General features: G+C 43.0%; 1 protein-coding gene across 1 annotated transcript; it reads left to right on the top strand.

The window, feature by feature from the left end:
* Window positions 1-801: 801 nt before the first annotated feature.
* gcn1 (GCN1 activator of EIF2AK4) lies at window positions 802-24,679 on the top strand (the record flags this gene model as incomplete). The annotated part of the gene is given in 56 exon segments (XM_035657813.1): window positions 802-904; window positions 996-1,059; window positions 1,560-1,691; window positions 1,986-2,094; window positions 2,339-2,437; window positions 3,415-3,549; window positions 3,720-3,897; window positions 3,995-4,069; window positions 4,209-4,337; window positions 4,427-4,477; window positions 4,565-4,663; window positions 4,825-4,998; window positions 5,093-5,245; window positions 5,360-5,452; window positions 5,539-5,614; window positions 6,151-6,310; window positions 6,440-6,629; window positions 6,783-6,907; window positions 7,110-7,288; window positions 7,380-7,473; window positions 7,559-7,672; window positions 7,773-7,971; window positions 8,057-8,209; window positions 8,397-8,578; window positions 8,900-8,980; window positions 9,254-9,397; window positions 9,670-9,794; window positions 10,072-10,261; window positions 10,383-10,453; window positions 10,859-11,024; window positions 11,133-11,327; window positions 11,502-11,748; window positions 11,868-11,989; window positions 12,250-12,364; window positions 12,711-12,890; window positions 13,478-13,698; window positions 13,826-13,894; window positions 13,989-14,127; window positions 14,228-14,424; window positions 14,947-15,089; window positions 15,181-15,298; window positions 15,448-15,663; window positions 15,784-15,948; window positions 16,833-16,994; window positions 17,081-17,173; window positions 17,267-17,410; window positions 17,507-17,776; window positions 17,928-18,041; window positions 19,030-19,260; window positions 19,403-19,596; window positions 20,454-20,568; window positions 20,903-20,999; window positions 21,327-21,475; window positions 22,063-22,173; window positions 23,741-23,962; window positions 24,065-24,679. Coding segments are annotated over 56 exon segments (7,998 nt in total), but the record flags the coding sequence as incomplete, so codon positions are not given.
* Between the last annotated feature and the right edge of the window lie 164 nt (window positions 24,680-24,843).

The following is a 24,843-nucleotide window of genomic DNA, read 5'->3' as shown; positions in this document are numbered from 1 at the left end:
CCCAGGAACCCCTAAGGGTTAAGTTAGGCAGACTATGTTCTTATGTGTTGATGAGTTAAGCCACGCCCTCCATAAGTAGTGAACCGTAGTCACTGATCAGTAGTGATCAGTTCACTGATATGTTGTGACTACATTCAGTATACAGGACCCGGCTCTGCGTGGTAGATGCTGGCACAGTGACAGTACTGCCGAGTTGATTTAACAAAATAGGCCTTCAATATGCTGCCATTCACAGTATACAGTATACTTGTATTGTTAGTTTCACATTTCTCTCATTCATCTCACTCCCACTCACAGCAATTTCAGACAATATTACACTACTGATCTTAACTTCAAGGTCCCAAATATGAATTGACACTAGGGCTGGACAATGTGGTTAAAACTTATGATTCAAGAGTAGTGTGGGAATGATCATTTTTGCGTCACAAATATAATTTTTACCGAAAAAAAAAAATTAAAATCATGATGATGTGACATTTTGGGGGGTTTGTACCAAAAATACATCTTAAATGTGGGGAACAGGAATTGTAGTCCAAGGTATCTCTGCAGCATTGCGGTACTTCAGTATAATTTGTGCAGCCTTAATTGCCACACACGTAGCTAGCCCTAAGACAATAACTGTGTCAGCCATTCTTCTAGTTTCAGACTGTATGGGACTCTAAACTATATGTAAAATGTAAGGAGAAGCAGCCTTTCCCTGTAACATATGAACATGACCTCAGACTGACGACGTCACTGCTGCCATTTACTTCACTGAAGTCATGAGACCGGTCCTCATACTAAATGTGACTATTACTCCAGGTTTCAGATACGCTGAAGAAATTTGCTGTAAATGTGACTACAGCCAGCGTGAAAGAGCGCAAGGAGATATTCGGAGAGCTGAAACAATGTATAAAGGGCAAAGGTGAGGGATCTTGTGTTATTTAATTTTCTGCACTATGTTAAAGGTATATTCTGTAATCAGCACTAATGCTTCTTCAAAATGTCTCTTTCAGAGTTACCAGAGCCTGCCATCAAAGGGCTATGCAAGCTCTTCTGTCTCACGCCACACAGATATCGGTAGGTGTATGTAAGAACTTTCAGCCATGAGAAAGACACACTTTAGCCAAGATATTATAATATTACTTCTAATAAATCTGAGGTTTTGGGTGAAACTGTGTTTGAAGTGATTATTCAACTGTACGGTCCTTTTGGAGGCTGTAGCTTGTGGCACTGTTGAATTGTGTTCCTGTTATTCAGCTGATATACAGGATGTCCATATGGTCTCAGAATGTCTTAAATCCAATCATCTGAATTTTAGGCCAGTATTTTGATTATAATCTTGACCGGTTGATTGGATTGAGTAATTCATGCTAATTGTATGTTCGTCGCTTTTAAATGTGTTTTTGGAAAACATTTATTGATCATCCTGTAACAGCAACTAAACCAAACCGACAAGGAAACAATACCTTTGTATTTTTTTGCCAGTATGGATGTAAAAGAGGTCTTAAATTGCATTCCTAATGGTCTTAACAAGTCCTAAATTTAACCTGTTGACACATCCTGTGTGTGATTCCCAGGGATGCTGCGTCACGCAGAGAGCTCTCCTCTGTCATTGCCCAGCTGGCAGCCAGTCAGCCTGACATCCTAGTGACCAGCCTCCTGCACTGCCTGCTGAACAGTGGAGTCATCAGCAAAAATGGAGAGCCAAGGTACTGCTCTGACGTTCTGCAGTTCTCTGAAGTTTGTAGTATTTCTCACTCTGTTTGACTGGTCAGGGTAAGCAAGCATTATGTATAGTACAAGTGCAGTTAGCAGAAACACAATAAACCATAACACACTTTCTACCATGCCTTTGAAGAAGAAACAGGTTTAACTTATTGAAACAGCAGCAAATAAAAAAGAATATTTATGTGACTGATTAAATTTAAAAAAATGTGTCTTCCGTTGCATTTAATCCCGGCTGTGCTCTTCCCCCTCTTATGCTTGCCTTACTTTATTTGCAGTAAAAGCACAGGCTCTGCCGCCTTCATCGGCTTGTCTTGGACCTGCCTTTTAGTCCCAAGCGTGTTTTCTGCCCCAGACAAAAGAGAAGGAGCCATCTGGAAGAAAATGGTCAGTAAAAGAGAGTCCGTCTTTTTAAATTAAAATTAAATGATTCATATGAATGTGATCTGGATTTCTGATATTACTGTTTGTACCCAGTCGTACAGTTCTTAACTGAGATGTTAAATGTTGCTGTGTTGAGTTACCTGCTCTAGGAGCTAATAGAATCTGTCACACAGGATTCGCTCTAACCCGACCAGTGTCAATGATCTGTTCTGGATGTTGGTATCACCTTGTGGTCTGTCTCTCGTAGGTCGAGGTTCAGAGCCTTCTGGCGGCTGAGGTGGTGGGTGGAGCCAAAACCACTGCTCAGAAATCAATCCTCAAGAATCTCAGTCACCTCTGGAAGGAAGTGAGTACAGCACACTGTATGGAACACACTGGCAGGGAAACACATGTTGATCTTGTCGGGGGGGTTCATTACCTAGACACAAGTTGTCTACAAGGCATTTTTTGGTATATTTCTTGAAATTCTTTACATCCCAACATCAATCAATAAATGTAATGCTATAAGAAAGAAAAAACCATGTAATAAGCCCAGCTGCGATTGTTTCATTGGTCTGAATGAAATGATTAGCCAGCCTACCTGTCTACCTTTTTTTCGGTTGGATACTTTCAAAATCAAGCTGTCTCTTGCTTCTTTCTCCAACTTTTTGTGTTTTTCCACACATCCAAAAGGTCACACACAGTCCATGTTCATACAGTGAAATTGTTTGGAGTAAGCAGCCGTCCTCCTGGTAAACCCCTCTGTTTCCTCTGGAGAGTTTCCCCCTGACATTACCACCTGGAAAGCTTGTGCTGCTCAACATGATTTAAAAAGCAATATAGCCTACAGAGACAAGTAGAGGAGTGAAATTTCTCTAAATCTGAGATAATAATTCCTTCAGGTGGGTGGCGGTGGGTGATTTATACATACATGCAGATTTCGGACTCAGAGCCGATGGGCACATCACTACTACTTATAAAATAATATGATGCCTAATGGAGGTCATATGGTTTTTCCCGCAGCAAATCATTGTCTATTACAAAGCCAGTTCCTGTAATTTACCAGTGACTACAAGACAGGAGGGGAAATGTTATTTTCCATATTATCCCCCTATAATCCTGTTTGGATGGGGCTCTAGATTCTTGTCTTAAAAACTCGGATCAGAAACTGTTAAACCTGTAAAAGCCAATGAGACATACATGATGTCGGATCTGATGTAAAAACTCAACGTGACCTGTTCACAACACCTACAAAGCAGTCATGGATTCTCATCCCTCAGCTGAGAACAACTGTAATACACACAGGAATGCTGGATCAGTCTGATATTTTGTTGTCTTTAACAGAATCCTGGACTGGTTGATCAGTACATCAGCACACTGTTGAGTCTGGAACAGAGCCCCGCTGTTCTGGCCCTGCTGGCGATGTGTTTAGACTTTTGCACTGCTCAGAAAGACAAAGCTACAATAGAGAAGCACAAGGTACGTTTTTTTAATCATTCATTTTCAGTCTAATCTTGTTGATTATTACAGTTCTAGCATCATTACCCAGTTGTGCTTTGATACTCTTCCTTTGAGTCGTTTTCACATGGAATCTCAGATAAATATATTGTGGGGCTACAACATGCAACCTCATATCTACTGTCTTTCAGAGTGCCCTGTTGGACCTGTACATGAAATCAGTCCTTATGAGCAAGACAAAACCACAACAGCACATTGTGGACAAAAGTGGCTCCTTGCTGCGTCATGTGTCCCACTCTGAGTTCAAGGAGCTGTTACTCCCCGCGCTGCAGAAGACGATGCTCCGCAGTCCAGAGAACGCCATTCAGAGTGAGATGCTTTCAGTTTCTGATGACCGTGTTGTGTTAAATGCTCACCTGTTTGATGCTCAGGCAGTGGATTAAAACATTGTCTGTTCTCTTTGCAGCCGTTTCCTGCCTGCTGTCCGCTGTGACACTCGACCTCAGTCAGTATGCCATGGATATTGGAAAGGCCATTGCAAGTAAGGCCTTAATGGATGCTCAATTGATGTCTGTCATGTCACGAGGATATGATTGGTCACAGTGGAAATAATGACTGAAAGACTGGGGGATTACCCTTAGTATAATTCTGTTTATTTAATGACTTGTACTGTGTTTCAGGCCAGCTGAAAGCAAATAATGCCCAGCTAATGGAGGAGGCAGTCCAGGCCATGCAGAACCTGGCCCAGCAGTGCAGTGACCCCTCTGCTGTGCAGGACATCGTCACACACCTCTTCAAGATCCTTGGAGGTAAACAAATAAATTACCTTATGGACTGAAATATTGACCTTTAATCCTGTTTGTTTTTTACTCACCTGAATCATTTGTTGTGGTTGCAGGGTCTGAGGGAAAGCTCACCATTGTTGCCCAAAAGATGAGTGTGTTGTCAGGTATGAGGCCTTTCTAATTATTAGCTGTCCATGAGATAGAGTTGCCCTTTTTTTTTTAAACTGAGAATTTTCATTTTCTGGTTCTAGGGATTGCCAGCTGCAGCCATCATGCTGTGTCAGGAACCTCCAGCCAGACTCTGAGCTCTGCAGTCACTGTGATGTTCATCCCTTATTTACAGCAAGAAGGTATCATTGCTTTGTATTTTCTTCCTCTCCTTCCTGCCAAAATGCTAGACAGATGTACTAACTTCAGAAATTATAAGTCAGGAAAAAAGCAAAGAGGAAATTCTTCACGAGACCACAGTGTAATGTTCCAGTCGAACTAACTTTTCTTTTGTTTGATTTAGTTCACGAGGGTACCTTGGTGCACGCAGTGTCTGTGCTCTCCCAGTGGAGCAGTCGTCTCACAGTGGAAGTTCCCACTGCTCTGCTGGATTGGTTGAAGAAAGCCTTCACCCTCAAGACCTCCACCTCTCTGGTTCGACATGCCTACCTTCAGGCCATGTTGGGGGCCTTCAAAGGTCAGTCACGCAAGGCACGTTGTGTTACACAGATCCTTACACAGAATTGAACTCAAACCTTACTCCTGTGCTGTCACCTTTTCCCTGGTTTTAGGTGACACTCTTGCCCAAGCCTCAGACCTCATGCCCTTGCTCCTCCAAACTGTGGAGAAGGCTGTGGCACAAAACTCCCAACAGGCTCTGCTTGCAGAAGGCGTGGCAGCTTCTGTTCTTTTGAGTCGACTGGCACTGCTAGAGACACAGACAGGTGAGGCTGGCATCTCGACAATTACTTTTTTTTCTTTCCGTTTCAACCGTTCAAGAACTCTTTGCATACAGTGATGGTGAATGATGAGGGTTTTTTATCTTTTTGTCCGTGCAGAGGCTAAGTTCTCCAGCTTTTGGAACCTGATCTTAGATGAGAAGAAACCACTTTTCACCACAGAGAAGTTCCTCTCCCAGGCCAACGAGGAAAGTAAGGCAACACATCTTACCATCTTAAAGGCTTGTGAATGTTTTGGAATATTAAGATATGAAATGATGGTTTGTTTCTGTCTTTAGCTCTGCTCACAGTGTTGCTGCTCTGTGAAAGGCTCTTCCTGGACCACGCTCACAGGCTTAACACCAGCAAATCACAGTGAGTCTGTCCGCCTGTTAGCTTGTTGAGAACTTTTGATGTTGAAAATGTTTTAGAGCACTTATATGCTCAGGTTAAACCGTGCATACACCAACAGTTGTGACACTACAGGCTTACATATTGCCTGCATGCTTTGTGTGCACCCACAGCATTACAAGTATATCCACTAGAGGGAGAGTGAGCACCTTTTTAGTCTTCAGTTGCATTATAGTTATAATGCAATAATTATCATGTAATTGTACATTTATTAACCTTTTTTCTATGACATAGAGCTGACAGGTTATGATTATACGCAGAATATAAATGAATTACGATCATCAATCAATCAAGCTTTATTTATATAGCACTTTTCAAACAAATAAAATGCAATTCAAAGTGCTTTACAAGCGAACAACAGAAAGTTGATTAAATAAGACAAGAAGATGAGTAGGTAAGATAATAAAAGAAATGTAATTGTTAAATACTACACTAAATAAATTGATCATAGATTACAGATTTCCTGTAGTGCTTTAATCACTAGTTAATGTTTCCTGTAGGATGTATCATCATGCCACAGTTGCGGTTCTGCTGTCTCGGAGCTGGCGTGTGAGGAAGCGGGCACAGCAGACAGTCAGGAAGCTGCTCTCCTCTCTGGGTGGATCCAGTCTCGCCCATGGCCTTCTGGGAGAACTCCGTGTTATCATCAACAAACACAAAGTACGGACTGAATATTCACCATATGCCTCAAATATATAGAGCGATATCGTTAAAAGCTGGTTGTTGCTCATTGGTTCACCCAACTGATACAGCCTGATTTCTTACTGACTGGATGCTGTAAACTTTCAGGTTTTGCCCCAGGACGTCCTGGTGTCAGATTCAGGAGAGCTGACTGAGCTGGGTCGCAGCTATATTCCCCCTCGTGTCCTGATGGACGCGCTGTGTGTTGTTTGCTCCGCTGCCAGCCAATGGGGTGACCCCACAGAAGCACAGAATTTGGCCATGGAGATCCTCATAGTCACTCATCATCCATCCATAGGTAGGAGAATGAGACTTAACCACAGTCAGGTTCACCATTAACTGTTGCCGGGTTTTGTAGCTTTACAACCCTGGGGTTTGTTGGGATAGTGAATCGGTGCCTTGTCCCATATCTGACATCTCGTCCACTCCGTTTCTTCTTCTTCTCTTTCAGTCGGGGCTCGCCGTGGCTTCTGGCCTGCACTGCTCCTCTCCATGAACATAAAAGCAGAGGAGTTTATAGAAAATAATCTGGAAGCTATTCTGCCACATCTAGTGGAGGTCAACGCTGACAACCAGGTCTGAATATAACACGCAGTTCAGTGTACTGAACTAATTCCTGTGAAGAAACCAAGGTTGATTGAAGGATAAATAAACAATTGAGCAGTTGTTTTATGTTCTGCATACAAGATGTAAAAATATGTAGAACATCTTCAGGGACATAGGTGTAGATGTATTCTAAAAGCTACCAGGATGTTTAGTGATCACATTTTCCCCTCAGGCTGTGAGAAATGCAGTCGGTGCCCTCTCTGGCCTCTCGCCAAACAAGCTTCTCCCGCGGGTAATCACTCATGTCACAGAGGGGCTTTCCCGACCCGCTCTACTCCACGTCACCAGGGAGGAGTATGCCATCATGCTGACGCCCGAGGGAGAACTGTATGACAAAAGCATCATCCAGAGGTAACGCACAGCCTCTCTTAACGCTGTCGTCTGAACTTTCTGTTGTCTACTTGGCACTCACTTTTCTCTTCCGCCTGTGCCCCTGCTGCAGTGCCCAGAAGGAAAGCACCAAGAAAGTCAATATGAAGCGAGAAAACAAGGCCTACTCCTACAAGGAACAGATCATTGAACTGGAGTTACAGGAGGTAAAGTGCTCTTACCACCATTTGTCATTTGGTTTTTGTGGTGTTAATTTTTGAAACACTTTTTGACTTCTCTTTGATCTTGCAGGAGCTAAAGAAGAAAAAGGGCATAAAAGAGGAATTGCAGCTAACCAGCAAGCAGAAGGAAATGATGCAAATCCAGCTGGAAAAGGAGGCCGCTATTCGCAAGAGACTTCAAGTGGTATGGAACTAAGCCCAAATTATTTATCTCTATAACTCTCTAAATTCTCGAGTCTTAACTTCTTCATATTGAGCTGTGGTATACTTCTTGTTGTCACCAGCTGGATGTGGAGCTGCACAGCCTGGTGGGTCTGCTGGAAGCCACTCTGATAGAGAGACCACCTCAGATCACCAGGGAGCTCCCCGCTGTCCTCCAGGTCCTAACGCCGCTGCTACAATCCCCTCTGGCTGCTCCATGTATCCAGCAGGTCTTCTTGGACATCGGCGTGTGCCTCATGCCCAAACACCTTCATCATTTAGGTACATGGCTCGTCTTGGTATTGTGTTGTATTGATAGACAAAGCCTCAGCACCTCGAATCACTGTCACTTTTTTTCCCCTTCTAGCCGTGCTTGTGGGACATGTGACTTTACGGTTGTTGAAACCAGAGTGTGAACTGGACGAGGCCTGGGGACAGGAGGACCTGGACACAGCAGCCCACCGCACCATACTGCTGCTGCACAACTACACGGTCCCACAGAGAGAGGCCAAGACTGGTGGTGAGTACAGTCATGCACACTAGAGACAGTTAAACCAGAAGCTAAATGATACAAACAACTATATGGGACTGAAGATGTTCTGAGGTTGGCATTTTTTGCCATGCAAAAGATACACAAACTATTTTTCATTTAGATGTAATCCGACCGACTGCTCTCTCGTTTCTTTCTATTGTTTGCTTTTCCTTAGACGTGGCTCCGCTGTCTGCCCCTGCTTTCTCCTTCTGCTTCCCTCTCCTCAACGCCATGCTCAGGGAGTCTTCAGGCAGCACCGAGGAGACGGAGAACTTGATGATCAGGGCCCTGCAAGTTGTCACCGAACATTCTCAGCTTCGGGCTGGCACAGACTGTGATGACATTGTCATAGATGAGGTAGAGACAAACTTCTCCATTGCATTTCCTTTTGTCTGTGACCTCCACAGTAAGACAGTTGGAAAAACAGGACATATGTGCAAAAATAAAAGGCCGTCAGTGCAGTTACCATGCACGCCATTTGTCTCAGCTTTTATTTATTCGCATAGCTCTACATAGTTGTCCTTTTTTGTTCACACACCATGTTCATAGCCCATAGGCAGAGCCAGTGGTCTAAAAATAAATGGCGTAGCAAATTGAGAAAGCTTTATGTGGCAGTGCTACCATTTAATTTCTAGTTTAATGGCTTTATGCACTGACTGTTGTGTTTTCTTGTCTCAGAACGGCCCAGAGCTGCTTCCACGTGTCAACATGCTGCTACTACTGACAAGAATTATTTCCACAGCCACCCCGAGACTCCAGGTAAACGACAAGGGATTTTACAGTTTAAATGTACATGCATACGTTCTGTATATATACATGTGTTCTCTAGTGCTAAGTTTGTTTGTTTGTATTTACTGGATATGACTCATTTGCTGTATTAGTTTTTTGCAAGCTCAATTTTTGTTTAGATTCAAATTTTCTCCGTTCCATCCTTTTTCTGTGTCCCTGTTAAAAGAACCTGATATAGCCACATAGATGACAGAATTGCTGTTGAGCCATGTGATGTGAGATTTTTCACAATGTGTGTTTCAGGTGTTGGCGTCCCAGTGCCTGACAGCGCTGTGTGCCAGTGCCGGAGGAGGGGATGGCTGCACTGTGGCGGAGCAGCAAGAGATAGACGTCCTGCTCGACGCCCTCCTCTCACCCTGCTTCTCTGTGCGGGATGCTGCTCTGAGGGTGAGCTTTGCATCGGTTCATTTTGATATGTGTTGAATGGCCTGTCCCACAGTAGAGTAAACAGGTGTATTACAGACAGGAAGAGTCACCACAGTTGATGGTTTTCAGCTGTTTTCTTCACAGATTGAGCTTTTATGAGCCAAAAAAGGTCAACATGAAAGCACTGCTATTAACGTATTTAGTGGTAACCTTGATTTAGTGACAAATTATATAGCCCATGTGTATGTGTATTCCTGTTAGACATGCTATTGACACCCAATCTGTGTGCTCAGGGATTGTTGGAGATGGAGTTTGCCCTCCCCACAGATGGCACAGAGGCCAGCGGGCTGAGTTTGCTGCGCAGGCTCTGGGTTGCCAGTTTTGATGTTGAGGAAGAAGGCCAAGCATTGGCTAAAAAGTATGTATTATGGGGTTTCTTGTTCCTTTCTTCCACCAGTGTGCTCATTCTGTGCCAAAACCCATTGATCAATGTCTTCATTATTTCTAGGCAGCAGTCTCCATGTTTCTCTAAATCCTTTGAATTTGAATAATTGAAATTGTAACTGTGCTGTTTAAATCTAATTTAAAAGATTTTTTTGCATGCAAAAATGTATGTTTGTGCTGTGATGGAGAATGGAAACTGTGTTGTAATTTTAACACTTGAACTAATTTCTTGGCTTGTCCTTTTTCCTCAGACTCTGGGAGTCTTTGGATCTGGAGTTGGTCCCTGAGCTCTGCTCTCTGCTGATTGGAGACGTCACCCACCACGAGGAGGCTGTTCGTTCTGCCGCTGCAGAGGCTCTGTCAAGCGCCGTGTCCCAGTATAGAGACCAGTCTGCCACAGTGCTCGGCCAGCTCACTGAGCTCTACCACCAGAAACTCTATGTGAGACCCTGCACCATGGCCAAATCACATTATTACTCTAATATAGCTTTGGCTACTACTAGTGGATGTATTTGAGTTCAGAAACCAAAGTATGACATTTTTGTATTTTTTATTTTTAAAGAGACCACCTCCTGTGCTGGATGCTCTGGGCAGAGTCATCTCTGAAGCTCCACCTGACCAATGGGAGGCCAGGTAAATCTGTTTGTTTGCAAAGAAAGATAAACCAGTATTTTTAAATGTTTATATCTTTGTAGCCTAAATAGAAAATGTCCCAGGGGCCCAAGCTCTTGAATGCACAATTAACCACCATAATGTCTACATTAGCCCAGAAACATTTGGCTTAGTTCCAACTGGAAGGAAAAAGATGCCAAAAATAGTAATGATGGTGACAGAAAAAGGTTGGAAGGTGCTTGTCTACTTTTATCTGTGTAATTGAGACATTTTATCCTAGCCTCCAGTTCAGGCAGTTCTCTTATTAATGTCTTGCTTTGGTGGTTACATATCACATATTATCATAGGACTAATGCCATTATAACAGAGACTGCTAGACACCACACAATTTTAAATGTTCCTTCTTGTCTCTCACTATTCTTTCAGGTGTGGCATTGCTCTGGCTCTGAACAAGCTGTCCCAGTACCTGGACGAACCCCAGGTCACCCCTCTCTTCCTCTTCTTTGTTCCTGATGCCCTGAACGACCGCCACACTGAAGTGCGGCGCTGCATGCTGGACGCTGCCCTGTCTGCACTCAACACACATGGAAAGGTACTGCTCGACCAACTATTGTACATTTTACTGCATAAGAACACATAGATGCTTTCAAACATGTGTTATATATTATATGACCATTTGTGTATCGCACTTACTTAACAGGACAACGTGAGTTCCCTGCTGCCAGTGTTTGAAGAGTTTCTAAAGAACGCTCCCCAGGACGCCAGCTACGACTCTGTCCGTCAGAGTGTGGTTATTCTCATGGGTTCCTTGGCCAAACATCTGGACAAAAACGACCCAAAGGTCAAACCCATCGTTGCCAAACTCATCACTGCACTCTCTACACCTTCACAGCAGGTAAGCAGCTCGTCCTACTCCCCTACTTACCCTGAGTGTTCACCATCCAAGAGTTGGAATTATTATCCTTTATTATAGAATTGTTATACAGACACTCCCATTACTCTTTTTTTATGCACAAAAATGGGTCAAAATAGAAAAATTCACCACATTATCATTGTCATTCGTTATCAGGTCCAGGAGTCTGTGGCCAGCTGTTTGCCTCCTTTAGTCCCTGCCATCAAGGAGGATGCTGCAGGGATTGTAAGGAACCTGCTCCAGCTGCTGCTGGAGAGTGACAAGTACGCAGAGAGAAAGGGAGCAGCGTACGGACTGGCTGGCCTGGTCAAAGGTCTCGGGATCCTCGCGCTCAAACAACAGGACATCATGACCACGCTGACCGACGCCATCCAGGACAAGAAGAACTTCAGACGGAGGGAAGGTCAGTGAAGTTTATCCAACCACAGAACTGTTTGGTTTAGTATTAATTTACACCTATTGATGCAGATGCAACAGACATCAAGCTAAGAAACCACTGACCAGATGTTTGTCTCTGTCCAGGAGCGCTGTTTGCCTTTGAGATGCTGTGTAACATGTTGGGGAAGCTGTTTGAGCCATATGTGGTTCATGTGCTGCCACACCTCCTGCTTTGCTTTGGAGACGGAAACCAGTATGTCAGAGAGGTGAGCAGGCAGATCATATCTCCGAGTCCACTGTCTCGTCTGCATTTATATCTCACTTTATGTTCAAAGTTTCACATGGTGTTAAAATGCATTTTATAATTATAAGAGGTCTCTCTGTACAGTTCAAACATTGAAAGTTTGGTTTAACACTTGATTCATGAAACAGGCACTAATTTAGGAAAAAGTTGAATAGAATTTATGTAGGAAAATGTGTAGAATCCCTGTCTAAAGTTTGAACCTCCTGCCCTTTCTTCCACCAGGCTGCAGATGATTGTGCCAAGGCTGTGATGAGGAATCTGAGTGCCCATGGGGTAAAACTGGTTCTTCCCTCCCTGCTGGTGGCCCTTGAGGAGGAGTCCTGGAGAACTAAAGCAGGTTAGGAGCCCCTACATGCACAGGGTTCCTAGGCATTACTGGAATATCTTGAGAGGACAGAATGTAATTTAGTCATGTCTAGGTTTTTTGACATATTGGGATAATGTTATAAAGCGGAGGAAAGTTAAGTCCCAAGAGGCACTGTAAAAGGCTTGTCACATGTTGAGAATTTAATGTCATCAAGAATAGTTTTCAGTTTTCAGTTTATAACCATATTACACAACTATTATCACAGTTGTGTAAAATCTTTTGTTTTCACATACCAGTATGTGGAGAGTCACAATATAATAAATTGTTCTCTCAAACAGTACCTTCTTGTGAATCACTCCCCTCTTTCGTCCACCAGGCTCTGTGGAGTTGCTGGGAGCCATGGCTTTCTGTGCACCCAAGCAGTTGTCCTCCTGCCTGCCCAGCATTGTGCCCAAGCTGACTGAGGTGCTGACCGACTCTCACGTGAAGGTGCAGAAGGCCGGCCAGCAGGCCCTCCGACAGATCGGCTCCGTCATCCGCAACCCTGAAATCCTGGGTAAATGACTGAGAGTCACGTTTTATTGTGTCTTCTGAACAGTTGCGCCTGACCACTAAATTTAATTAGAGTTGTAGTTAAAGGGGAATTCAAACATATTTAAACATCAACTACTGCGTTTGAAAAAAAGGGTGTCAAATTAAAAGTGAAAGTATAAAGTAAAGCCTTTTGTAGCTCCAGGGGGAGCTGTGTGAAGTGAAGTCTGATTAGTTCTCATTACTTGAGTCAATGTGGGTTGGGTCTACCAAGTTTGAAAATGACAAAACTGGGGATGTGGAGTTAGAAAGAAGTGAGTTTGCCAGACCTCTGTAGCCTGAGGCTTATCTCTGCTTGAGGCTAGCAGCTGTAGGCTATAAATAGCCACTACTAGCATAACGCACTTGAATCTTTGACCAAACTGTCAACAGCTCAGAAATGCTGCATGAAAGTACTTGTTTGACAATGGCTGGCATCAATTTAAATTACAAAAAAATACAACTTATAAAATTGAGGCTTCCAGTCAAAGACTAAGTACAGTTTTAAAAATGTTTACCAATGATGTTTAGTAAAGTAGTATTTGGATACTGATGTCACTGTTCCTCTCTCAGCCATTACCCCCATCCTGCTCGACGCTCTCACCGATCCGTCCAAGAGGACCCAGACGTGCCTACAGACGCTGCTGGACACCAAGTTTGTCCACTTCATCGACGCCCCCTCACTGGCCCTCATCATGCCCATTGTCCAGAGAGCCTTCCAGGATCGCTCCACTGACACTCGCAAGATGGCCGCTCAGATCATTGGCAACATGTACTCCCTCACTGACCAGAAGGTACCCAGTATTAGCTAAAATTATAATGAACTCAAAACAAAGTCAAACTTTTACTGGTCGTTCAACCTAGTGTATTGTGAAGACTAAACTGTTTTGTTTATGGTGTGATATGTATTGTTGTTTATAGGATCTGTCACCCTACCTGCCTAGTGTTATTCCTGGACTGAAGGCCTCGCTGTTGGACCCTGTGCCTGAGGTGTGTTTAGTGATATAAGCAGTTCTGCAGTAATCTATGCCTGTGTTTGTGAAGTTGAAGCTGTAACTGCTCTTCTTCTTCGTCTCCTTTCCAGGTGCGCACAGTCTCAGCCAAAGCCCTGGGTGCCATGGTGAAGGGGATGGGTGAATCCTGCTTTGACGACCTGTTGCCGTGGCTCATGGAGACTCTGGCCTCCGAACAGAGCTCTGTAGATCGCTCTGGAGCTGCACAAGGTCGGTTCTTCTATGCTCTGTCCCTGCATTGTTTCTGATTTTACTCTTAATATCATTTATCTCAAATGATTAACTGACTGATTTGTGTGTTGGTCGTCAGGTCTGGCTGAGGTGATGGCTGGACTCGGAGTAGAGAAGCTAGACAAGCTGATGCCAGATGTGGTGCAGACAGCCAGCAAGGTAGACATCGCTTCCCACGTCAGAGATGGCTACATTATGATGTTCATCTACCTGCCCCTCACCTTTGGAGACAAGTTTACTCCCTACGTCGGGCCCATCATCCCCTGCATTCTCAAGGTATTGTTATGACCAGAATGTTTTTTGTTGTGTTTTGGCTGTGAATCACATTTCACTGCAACCTACTTTAGATTTTCCTGTGAAAACAGAACTGTGAATACTAAATCATAGAATGAACTTCATTTTATGTTTTAGATCATTTTTTCATCTTGGATTATGTCACCCTAACCCATTTTAAGTAGAAAAATAATTCTTCTGATGCGGTATAGAAGTCTACACATCTGATTAAGTTGCTTGTTGAACCGCCTGTATAGTTCGAAATTTGCACTCCAGTTTGTTCATTTAATCTAAAACATACTTGAGCTGAGCTGAAAACTGGCATTTTGAAAAGTCACTAGCAGTATCTGAAAGTGTTATTGAGTTTTGGAGAAAGCATTTTTGTTTCAGACACACACATACAAGGATACACATGCTTGCCCCCAGCAGGTATTTCTCCCTGGATACGGGAACAGACAGAAATACCGGAAATCTTAATTTAGGGTATTGATCCGTTGCTCTTTCCGTCTCTGTGCTGTCTCCCAGGCTCTGGCTGATGAGAACGAGTATGTGAGAGACACGGCACTGAGAGCCGGCCAGCGAATCATCAGCATGTACGCTGAGACCGCCATCGCCCTGCTGCTCCCTGAGCTGGAACAGGGCCTGTTTGATGACCTGTGGAGAATCAGGTCAGACTCCAATACACGTTAACCCATTAGTGATTGAATAAATGCCACTCTCATATTGACGAGCTGTGTCTGTGTCGTTGTTGGTTTGCAGGTTCAGCTCTGTGCAGCTGCTTGGAGATCTGTTGTTCCATATCTCTGGAGTGACAGGAAAGATGACCACAGAGACCGCTTCCGAAGATGACAACTTTGGAACAGCTGCATCCAATAAAGTATGAATACATTTCTTTTCCGCAAAAAAACCCCTAATCCTTAATAATACTATCCTAAAGTAGTAAAAGGGCAGTGTGGTGTGGTCTTTTTTTGAAAAGTGAAAAGTGTGTCGTTGTTGATTGCTGACCTTTGACTTTTTTACTCCCAGGCTATCATTGGAGCTCTTGGCGCTGAGCGGCGTAATCGTGTCCTTTCCGGTCTCTATATGGGCCGTTCAGACACTCAGTTGGTGGTTCGACAGGCTTCCCTCCACGTGTGGAAGATTGTGGTGTCCAACACCCCCAGAACTCTTCGAGAGATCCTCCCAACCCTCTTCACTCTCCTGCTGGGCTTCTTGGCTTCCACCTGCCCTGACAAGAGAACGGTATTACCCATTTGAACTTAGAAACCCTCGCTGTTTTTACGCTCCACTGTCAGCAGTGTGTGAAAATGCACTAGTACCTTCACAGAGCTTTTTACTCATGCTGTGTCGGTGTGGTTTTAGATCGCTGCTCGGACGCTGGGTGATCTGGTGAGGAAGCTGGGAGAGAAGATTCTCCCTGAGATTATTCCCATTCTGGAGGAGGGACTGCGCTCTGACAAGAGCGACGAGAGGCAGGGGGTCTGCATCGGCCTCAGTGAGATCATGAAGTCCACCAGCAAAGACGCGGTGAGTCACACAGGCATGCAAGCACGTGGCACCATAGCTAGTAGAGTTTAATGAGATTAAAATTATAGATGCCCACAGCAGAAGAGATGCCACAAATGATTAGAATTAGGATCTTTTATATATATTACAAATAGGATTCAAAGTTACAATCCTGCAACATGTCATTAAGGTTTATGTTTTTGTTTGACAGACTTCTTTTAAAGAAGCAGATGAGTTTAAACTAGGATTTTATGCCCCCTCTGTTAAGCCTCGGAATAATCAAAATAAACAGTTCATGGTTAAACTAGGGTGTTTGCACTGAAAATGTTAAACCGATATTTCTTTTTATTGATTTATTGATTATATTTTTGCCAGTTTTTCATTATTCAGAAAAAAAAACATTTTTTAAAATGCTATGTACTGTATATTACAAGGTCTCACACTACAAGGTGATGAAAAGCAGAGGGCTAGCTTATTGATCCTTCTGCATCAAACTTCTACATCGATAATGTAGATTCAAAATCACGAGTCTTTGGTGGATTTACAGTCAGAGTATTGGATACCAGTGTGTAAATGTAAGTGCAGTTGTCTTCGACTTTTGCATTTTAATAGATAGTCAGAAATGAGCTGTCTGGGAGTGGACTAAAGAATAGGACGCGGGTGCCTTATAACTGCATGGTCCCAGTTTGATTCAGGCCAAGGTCCTTTGTTGCGTGTCCCCCTCTCTCTAGTGTCTATCTCTACTGTCACTTTCCAATAAATGCAAAATACACTGTTGTCGTCATTGTGAGAAATCTAAAAAATAAACAGCTAAAAAGGTTTTTTTGAAAACCAAGCTTAGGCCAGAAGTCTTGAGCATTGCATTATGAAACATTATTAACTTGATAATGGTGTTTGAACTGCAGGTGCTGGTCTTCTCTGAGTCCCTCGTCCCCACAGTGAGGAAAGCTCTCTGTGACCCTCTGGAGGAGGTTCGAGAGGCTGCAGCCAAAACCTTTGAGCAGCTTCACGCAACCATCGGTCACCAGGCACTGGACGACATCCTGCCTACCCTGCTCAAACAGCTGGTGAGGGAATGAGGACGCAAACGCAGTTCAGATGGCATTGAAAAGTTTTCAGTCAGGCTTTTAATACACCGAATGTCTTTTTCCAGGATGACGAGGAGACAGCTGAGTTTGCTTTGGACGGCCTGAAGCAGGTCATGGCGGTGAAGAGTCGCTCTGTGCTGCCTTACTTGGTTCCAAAGGTAAAGCATCACTGTCAGGTTTTCCTTGTTTAGGCCGTATTATTGTGTCTGCCTGTATCTGATTAAAACGCATGTCCTCTCTGGTCGTACCAGCTGACCGCTCCTCCTGTGAACACCCGTGTGCTTGCCTTCCTGTCCGCTGTGGCTGGAGATGCTCTGACACGCCACCTAGGGGTCATCCTACCCGCCCTGCTCTCCTCCCTGAAAGGAAAGCTGGGAACAGAGGATGAAGCGCAGGTAAAACCAGCATTCACAAGCGATAATATCCTGCTGCTGTTGTCCTTTCCTCATAAAGAACTAACCAAAACCTCTGTGTGTTACCTTTGGCTTCAGGAGTTGTGCAGCTGTCAAACAGTGATCCTCTCAGTGGAGGATGAAGTGGGCCAGCGGATCATCATAGAGGACCTGTTGGAGGCCACGCGGGGCGCTGACCCTGGCCTTAGACAGGCTGCTGTCACCATTCTCAACGCCTACTTTGCCCGTACCCGCCTGGACTACAGTGCCCACACTCGCACTCTGCTGTCAGGCCTCATCCGCCTTCTCAATGACTCTAACCCTGAGGTCCTGTCTCAGAGCTGGGACACCATCCACTCCATTACCAAGGTGTGTTGAAGTGCAGATAGAAGTAAAGATAATTTGATTCGGCGCACATTTACACAATACAGTGAAAAGAGAACAATACTGATCAGTACTTTGATTGTGTCTCAATCAAAAGGTAAATGTTGCTTGCTTTATGTTTGTTCTTCTTGTATAGAAACTGGATGCAAGCAGCCAACTGGCTCTGATTGATGACCTGCATCGAGACATTAGATCAGCAGCTGCAGATGTTAGGGGTCAGCACCTGCCTGGTTTCTGTCTGCCAAAGAAGGTAAGAAGGCTCCTCTTGACACAGCAACCACTGGGAACTTTTACCGCTTTTCCATGTGTGTTCAATCCTCTTCTACCATACCAATCAGTTCACTGGAAAATAGGAAGTGTTGTGTTTACGTTACCTTTAGAATGAGCTGTTTTTGTCTACAGACACTGTGAGATGCCTTCTGGACGCCACCGTGTTGAGCTGCCATGTTTCTACAGTAGTCCAGAAGGCACAGACCAAACACACTAGATTTGCTAGTTTGCGTTTTCATGCATTTCGTGGCCACCGTAGTTTGTCCCTCGTGCTTGGAAAGGGAGGATTAAATGACTTGCAATCTGCAACTCCACCGCTAGAGGTCACTCAATCCTACACACTCCTTTAATATTTTGAGCTTGTGAAATGATGGTCACAAATAATTTCACAGCCTGCAGTTGTATATCACCTTTTGTGTGCGTGTGAAAAAAAACTGCAGGCACATATCTAAATGTGTGAATTTGTAAGAAAAAAAAGTTCTCACAGACTTAAGTTTGTGAATTTGTATAAAGTTATGCAGCTGTGGAAATAATTTATGCTTGTGTGAAAAAGTTTTCACAGAGTCTGAGAGACGGGTACACAAATGACCTGCCTGATTTTACAACACTGAAGTAACAAGTTAAGAGTTACTGACCCTGTTTTTATTTCTGAGTGCCTGTCTGAGAAACAGTGAATTCCTCAAATTCAATGCCTCTTATTGCTTGTTTCTAAGCTCCTGTAGCTGTCAGTGAGGAGATATAATTTCTATATGTGTGTGCACAAAGCTTTTCTCACACGCACCACATCTATGGGTTTTTGGTCAGGAAAAAGAAGCAGTTTAAAGATATGATCTTGACTTCTGGGAAATCATTATGAGCCTTCCAGGTTTAAGCAGTTAATTGCAAAACATCAATTGACAGTTTAATGTCATTAATATAACTGTTGCAGCCCTATTGATCATTTTGTGTTATTTTATTTGTTTCCACAGGGTGTGACCTGTATCCTGCCTGTCCTGAGAGAGGGTGTCCTCACTGGTAGCCCTGAGCAGAAAGAAGAGGCAGCTAAAGCATTAGGAGGGGTCATCAAACTGACCTCCCCTGAGGCACTGCGGCCCTCTGTCGTCAACATCACTGGACCACTTATTCGTATCCTGGGAGACCGCTTTGCCTGGACAGTGAAGACCGCTTTGCTGGAGACTCTCACCCTGCTGCTGGCAAAGGTCTGTACCCACGTCTCCCAAAGGGACATGTAGATGGCCAAAAACAAGTTAAAATGCCATGATCTCTCCCTACATATAAAGAAAATTATCAGTCTAAGTCACAATTTTTGGCTTTAACCTCTGGACTATATTCCTCCTCTAGGTGGGCATCGCCCTGAAGCCCTTCCTGCCTCAGCTGCAGACCACCTTCCTGAAGGCCCTGCAGGACTCGAGTCGCGCAGTGAGGCTGAGGGCCGCTGAGGCTCTGGGCCAACTGGTTTCCATCCACACAAAGGTGGACCCACTCTTCACTGAGCAGCTCTCTGCCATCCGCAACGCTGAGGACTCAGGAGTCAGGTGAGCCCTCATACAGCAGACTAATACTGATGTCTTTAGTTAAAGGAGACTTTAATTAGATTGTCAACTACTGCTCTAATCAAACTATGTTTGTGGAAACTGTTAATTTAGCTGTTAATATCACAGATAGCCACCACATAATAACTCTCTGATAAATCTCTGGTCACAAGCCAAAAAGGTTGGGGAAACAGTGGTCTGAAGGATTGTGTGCATGAAGCTAGCTCATGTGTCCGCTTACTGAAAACTGTGTGAAATGGTCACAAGCAAAGACAAGGAAGCAGCTCAGAAAGAAGCCCACCACAAAAACAGAACAGAACACAATGTGAAACAGCCCATCAATAATGTAATTTCACATTTTTCCCAAAATATTCTTTACTACATATTATAAATATAATAATAATATTATTATTGGGTGAGTGGTGATATTAACTTACCACAGACATATCATGTCAAATCATAACTAACAAGAGATGTCTGTACATAAATTCAAAATATGTATTTGTGGTTATTATAAAATAGTTAACATTACACAGTTTGTCCACCAGAGAGCACTGACAAGCACATTTTTCATCTGTGAATTGTCCCACTCAGTATATATTTTGGTCCCAATTCTTTAAGAACCAAATTGAACGGACCAATTTGGTTATTAAAGTTTGTTTGTTTGTGTTTTTTATTTATGCTGATAAAATGTGTATATTGTTATCAGATGTTTAATACACTTTTATTTTGAATATTAGTATCTGCTTACCAAGCCCAATTTCAGCCAGGCTCTATTCTCAACACGGGAAAAGGATTCTTAAACAAGGAACTGGGTTCTCATTCTCATACTCGTGTTGTGCTCTTTACTCTTCTCACAGGGAGACCATGCTCCAAGCCTTAAGGTTTGTCATCCAGGGGGCCGGGTCAAAGGTGGACCCAACCATCCGCAAGAACATCACCACTACATTGCTAGGCATGCTGGGACACGATGAGGTATGACAGGAGGGGCAGATGCCTTGCAGCAGCAAGTAGAGCTTTTTTATTTTTTTAGTCTGTGGCAACACGCCTGTTTTTCCACCCCAGGGCCCGTAATATCTGCTGAATAAATGAAGTCATTACCAATGAAATGCAGTATAAATGTATAAACACTAATAAGGGATTTAACAGAGAGATATTCAGTGGTGTGGTTTCCTCTGTGCTTGCAGTAGAAAAACGGAAGTCAGGCAGAGAGGATGTGGTTTTCTAAAAAGGTGGTTTTGAGCCTCCATGTCAGTTTGAGAATAATGACTCGACCTGTGTCTGTCTGGCTGTCTCTGCACGCACGTAGGATGCGACGCGTATGGCGTCAGCGGGCTGTGTTGGTGAGCTGTGTGCCTTCCTGTCAGAGGAGGAGCTGAAGAGTGTGTTACTTCAGCATGTCTTGGGTTGGTATTTATATGCAAAGTTATCATCACATCACATATCACATTATATGTATAATGCTGGGTTGTCTATTCTAATGTCAGCATAATTGCTGTTTATTGCAACAACTGACTTGATGTATTAATTATATAATTATAATAGCGACTTAGTAAATGTATATTGTTACTTATCTTTTAGCACAAATAGTATTTTTCATGCCCTTTTTTCTGAATATTTTGATAGTAACATGACTCATAACATATGTCCAGCATACTGCATCAAAAACGTGGTTGTTGATGTTTGCCTTTGTCTATTTGTTATGAGCTAATAATATATTTTCCTCCCTTCAGCGGACGTGTCTGGTGTTGACTGGATGGTGCGTCATGGTCGTAGCTTGGCCCTGGCCATAGCTGTCAAGTCCGCTCCTGAGAAGCTGTGTAGCAAGGAATACTGCGATACTGTGAGCGAGACAATTTTGGCCAATGCCACTGCTGACAGGGTAAGTTTGTGTGGCACTATATTTGAACTGATGGCTGCAGTGAACATCCTGTATTAGTCACCTTTAACAGTATAGCTTGATATTATTCTCAAGTTGCAGTTGTATTGGGAGTTGCTTGCTGTAACTTCTTGGCTGTTGTCACTGTACGATTGCCGGCGCCGACAACCAGCCAAGAAATCATCTCTATATGTAAAACTATTTAAGTATTTATGGTATTTAAGTAGCAGATAAATAATAATTACATCCATTATTGAACAATGAAGATTGTAGACTGATGACAACAATCTGTCGGTCCTTGTCTTTTCTTTGAATAGTCACACTGACATTTAGAAAAGGAGTGCTGCAGATTGATAATCACACAATTCAAAGATTCAACAGAAGATTCAAACATGAAAGTAATTAGTATTTTTCACTCTCTAAATGACAAATAGGTCAAACTTATTTTGCATATGTAAGGTATGGTATAGAACAGTTAATATAGGTTACAGTCCTCTATTGTTCCCTTATGTTGTACATTCATGCCTGTTCTCCTTATGTGTGTCAGTACATAGAATAGAAAATATATTGTGATTCTGCTTTTCTTCCAGATTCCCATTGCCACCAGTGGGATCAGAGCGATGGGATACCTGATGAGGCATCATCTCAGAACTGACGGAGTCAATAGTGTTTCTCAGCGCATCATTACACAGTTTGTCAAGGTAAGCTGTTTTATTCCACTGACAGTCACTGGCTATTTACTTCCCTTTTCAAGTGAGGAAGTGAGTGCTAAAATGTTATTCACAGTGAACATTCAGTCAAGATTCATTCATTTATTTATTCATTCATTTTCTATAAATGTTTCTTCCTCTTTATGATCTTAGGTGAGCTGGAGTCTGTCCCAGCAAATGTGATCTTGTGAAAAATAAATGAAAGCTGCATTATTCTTTGTTTTTCTATGGGTGAAATGGCAATGTGAAAGATGTCCCTAGTAGTGATTAACCTACAGATAATTATCACACATTATCGATTGGTCAGTCTGCGGCACCTTCACCTCATCTCAAAATAAAGTTTTAGTTTACTGTTAACCAGGTGTTTTTAGTGAAAAGGTTCAGACAGACAAACTTATCAACTAGCTGGTGGACATAAGGGAGAATTTAGCTGCTGAAGACCCAGATATTTCTCTCAGAGCATGTACTAGAAACCAAGCCGCAACCTCGGCGGCTGGCAAATGAAGCCAACACAGAAGTGACAGAAACAATTCCTCTGACGCCCCATATTAAAATGGTTCTGTGGCTAATGTCTGCTTTAAAGCTGAAGTAGGTACCTTTTTATAAAAATATTTAATCCTTTTAATATTTAAGTCATATTTGCTGAAACCTTCACTGTATCCTGACAGTAGTACACAATCCAGTTCATCTAGCTCCTCCTAGTGCTTCTAATGGCATTTGTAAGAATCCACAGGGCTGAACGAAAACAACCAATCAGAGCCAAGAAAGATAGAAAGACGCTTTGGGTTGGTGGTTTGAATATAGTTGATTGTTGGGTCTCATTCCCAGCACTAGTTTGACAACCTGGTAATGAGACTCAACAAACAAATATCTTTCTCAGCTCTAATTGGTTGTTTTCATTCAGGCCCTGTGGATTTTTTTCATACATTATCTGTCTCATGTTCTACTGTATAATAAATTATAAATAAATTCATAAAAGTTACCTACTGCAGCTTTAAAATGTGACATTTAGGCCTAATGATATTAAGGACAAACATTTGCTCAGCTTTAGTTCCTCAATGTAGAACTTTATTTTGATTTCATAGTTGGGGGGCTTTAAAGATATTTTCTGTTTTGACAACTGTATTTCTCTTCCTTACTGTATTATCGGGTTAGCATTGGAAGCATATTTGTAGTATCAAGACATTTTAGGTGGTAGGTTGAAAGTCCAATAGTAACTTGAGACTGTAGAATACATTCATAGATGGTAATTACCTCCAGCTGCCATAGCCAGTCCATTCAAGTCCAGATTAATCTATTTCTTTTTCCTCTGAAACCCGTGAGTCAAATATCAGTCATGAATTATTAATTTCATAAAGCGTTCAGTTATACGCTAAAATCTCATTATGAAAGCTGATATCAGACTGATAGAAATCAGATACCATGAAGCTGTAAATGAAGACACAAGGCCATAACAGTGTGTATAGGACATTGAATACTGTGATGAGGACCTGCTTCAGCCGTGTGTTGTAGGTGGAGGATTTGTGTAATGACGTCCGTTGTCTGTGTGACCGCACAGTGTCTTCAGAATCAGTCCAGTGACATCAGACTTGTGTCGGAGCGAGTGTTGTGGTGGGTGTTCAAAGACCCGGCAACGCCCTGCATGGAGGCCAATCTCATCAAGCCCCTGCTGAAGAGTCTGCTGGACAACACCAAGGACAAGAACACCAGCGTCAGAGCTCAGAGCGAACACACAATTGTCAACCTGCTACAACTCCGCCAGGGAGAGGAAACCATGCAGGTCAGACTACAGACTCCCGACTGTAATTTACAGATGGTTATAACCTATATAGGCAAACACTGTTTTTCTCATTTTTTAATGTTTGCTCTTTCTACAATTCAGGGTATTACTGCCATTCTGGACTCTGCAAGTAACGACCTACTGTCCGAGTGTCACCGCCGATCCTTGAAGAAAATCGCCAGCTTGCCAGACTCCAATGAAGAGATCGATGACACCATCCTAACGTGATGGAGGACTGTGCTATGAAATGATCTCTGCAGATCCCCACTGTACAACCCCAGACACACTCACAACACATGCCCATGTTGCCTTTCATGGACCAAGGCCCGAGATGGGTAGTGTTTTCCCACATATTCCCCAAGAAATTTCTTTTCTTTTCTTTCTTACTTTGTGTCATTGTTTTAGCGGCCTTTACGCCCAATTTATAACTTTATTTTATCTCACAATGTGCAGCTTATTCTTCTGTACTGAACTGCATAAGGCCAATTCTGTTTTGGTGTTTCAGTGTTTTGCTACTTATTTTACCAAAATGATTTCAAGCATTTAAGATGCCGCTGTGATGAAATGACACCCCTATCTTTAACTTTTATTTGGACTTTGTGTGTGAGAGTTGTTTGGGGGGGGGCAACCTCTTATAAGAAAAACAATCATTCTTATGTCAGTGAATCGGTTGTAAAAAGGCAATACAAAATAAAAAGATCTTGATTTAATAATGTAGTGTGTGAAATGTTGGAAAGCTGTTTTCCTCGTGGTGGGGTCAGGGGTTGCTGAGACTTTCATTACACATTACTGTAACTGTACACATTTCTCTGTACACTACCACTACTGGTATTTGAGATTTTTTTAAAGATGTCAGTAAATATGGGGATTTGAATGTAGAC

Source organism: Morone saxatilis, unplaced genomic scaffold (genome assembly GCF_004916995.1).
Source record: "Morone saxatilis isolate NCDOM2014 unplaced genomic scaffold, NCSU_SB_2.0 Contig16, whole genome shotgun sequence".
NCBI lineage: Eukaryota > Metazoa > Chordata > Actinopteri > Moronidae > Morone > Morone saxatilis.
Note: the sequence above shows the minus strand (reverse complement) of the source record. Positions and strands in the feature narration are given on the sequence as shown.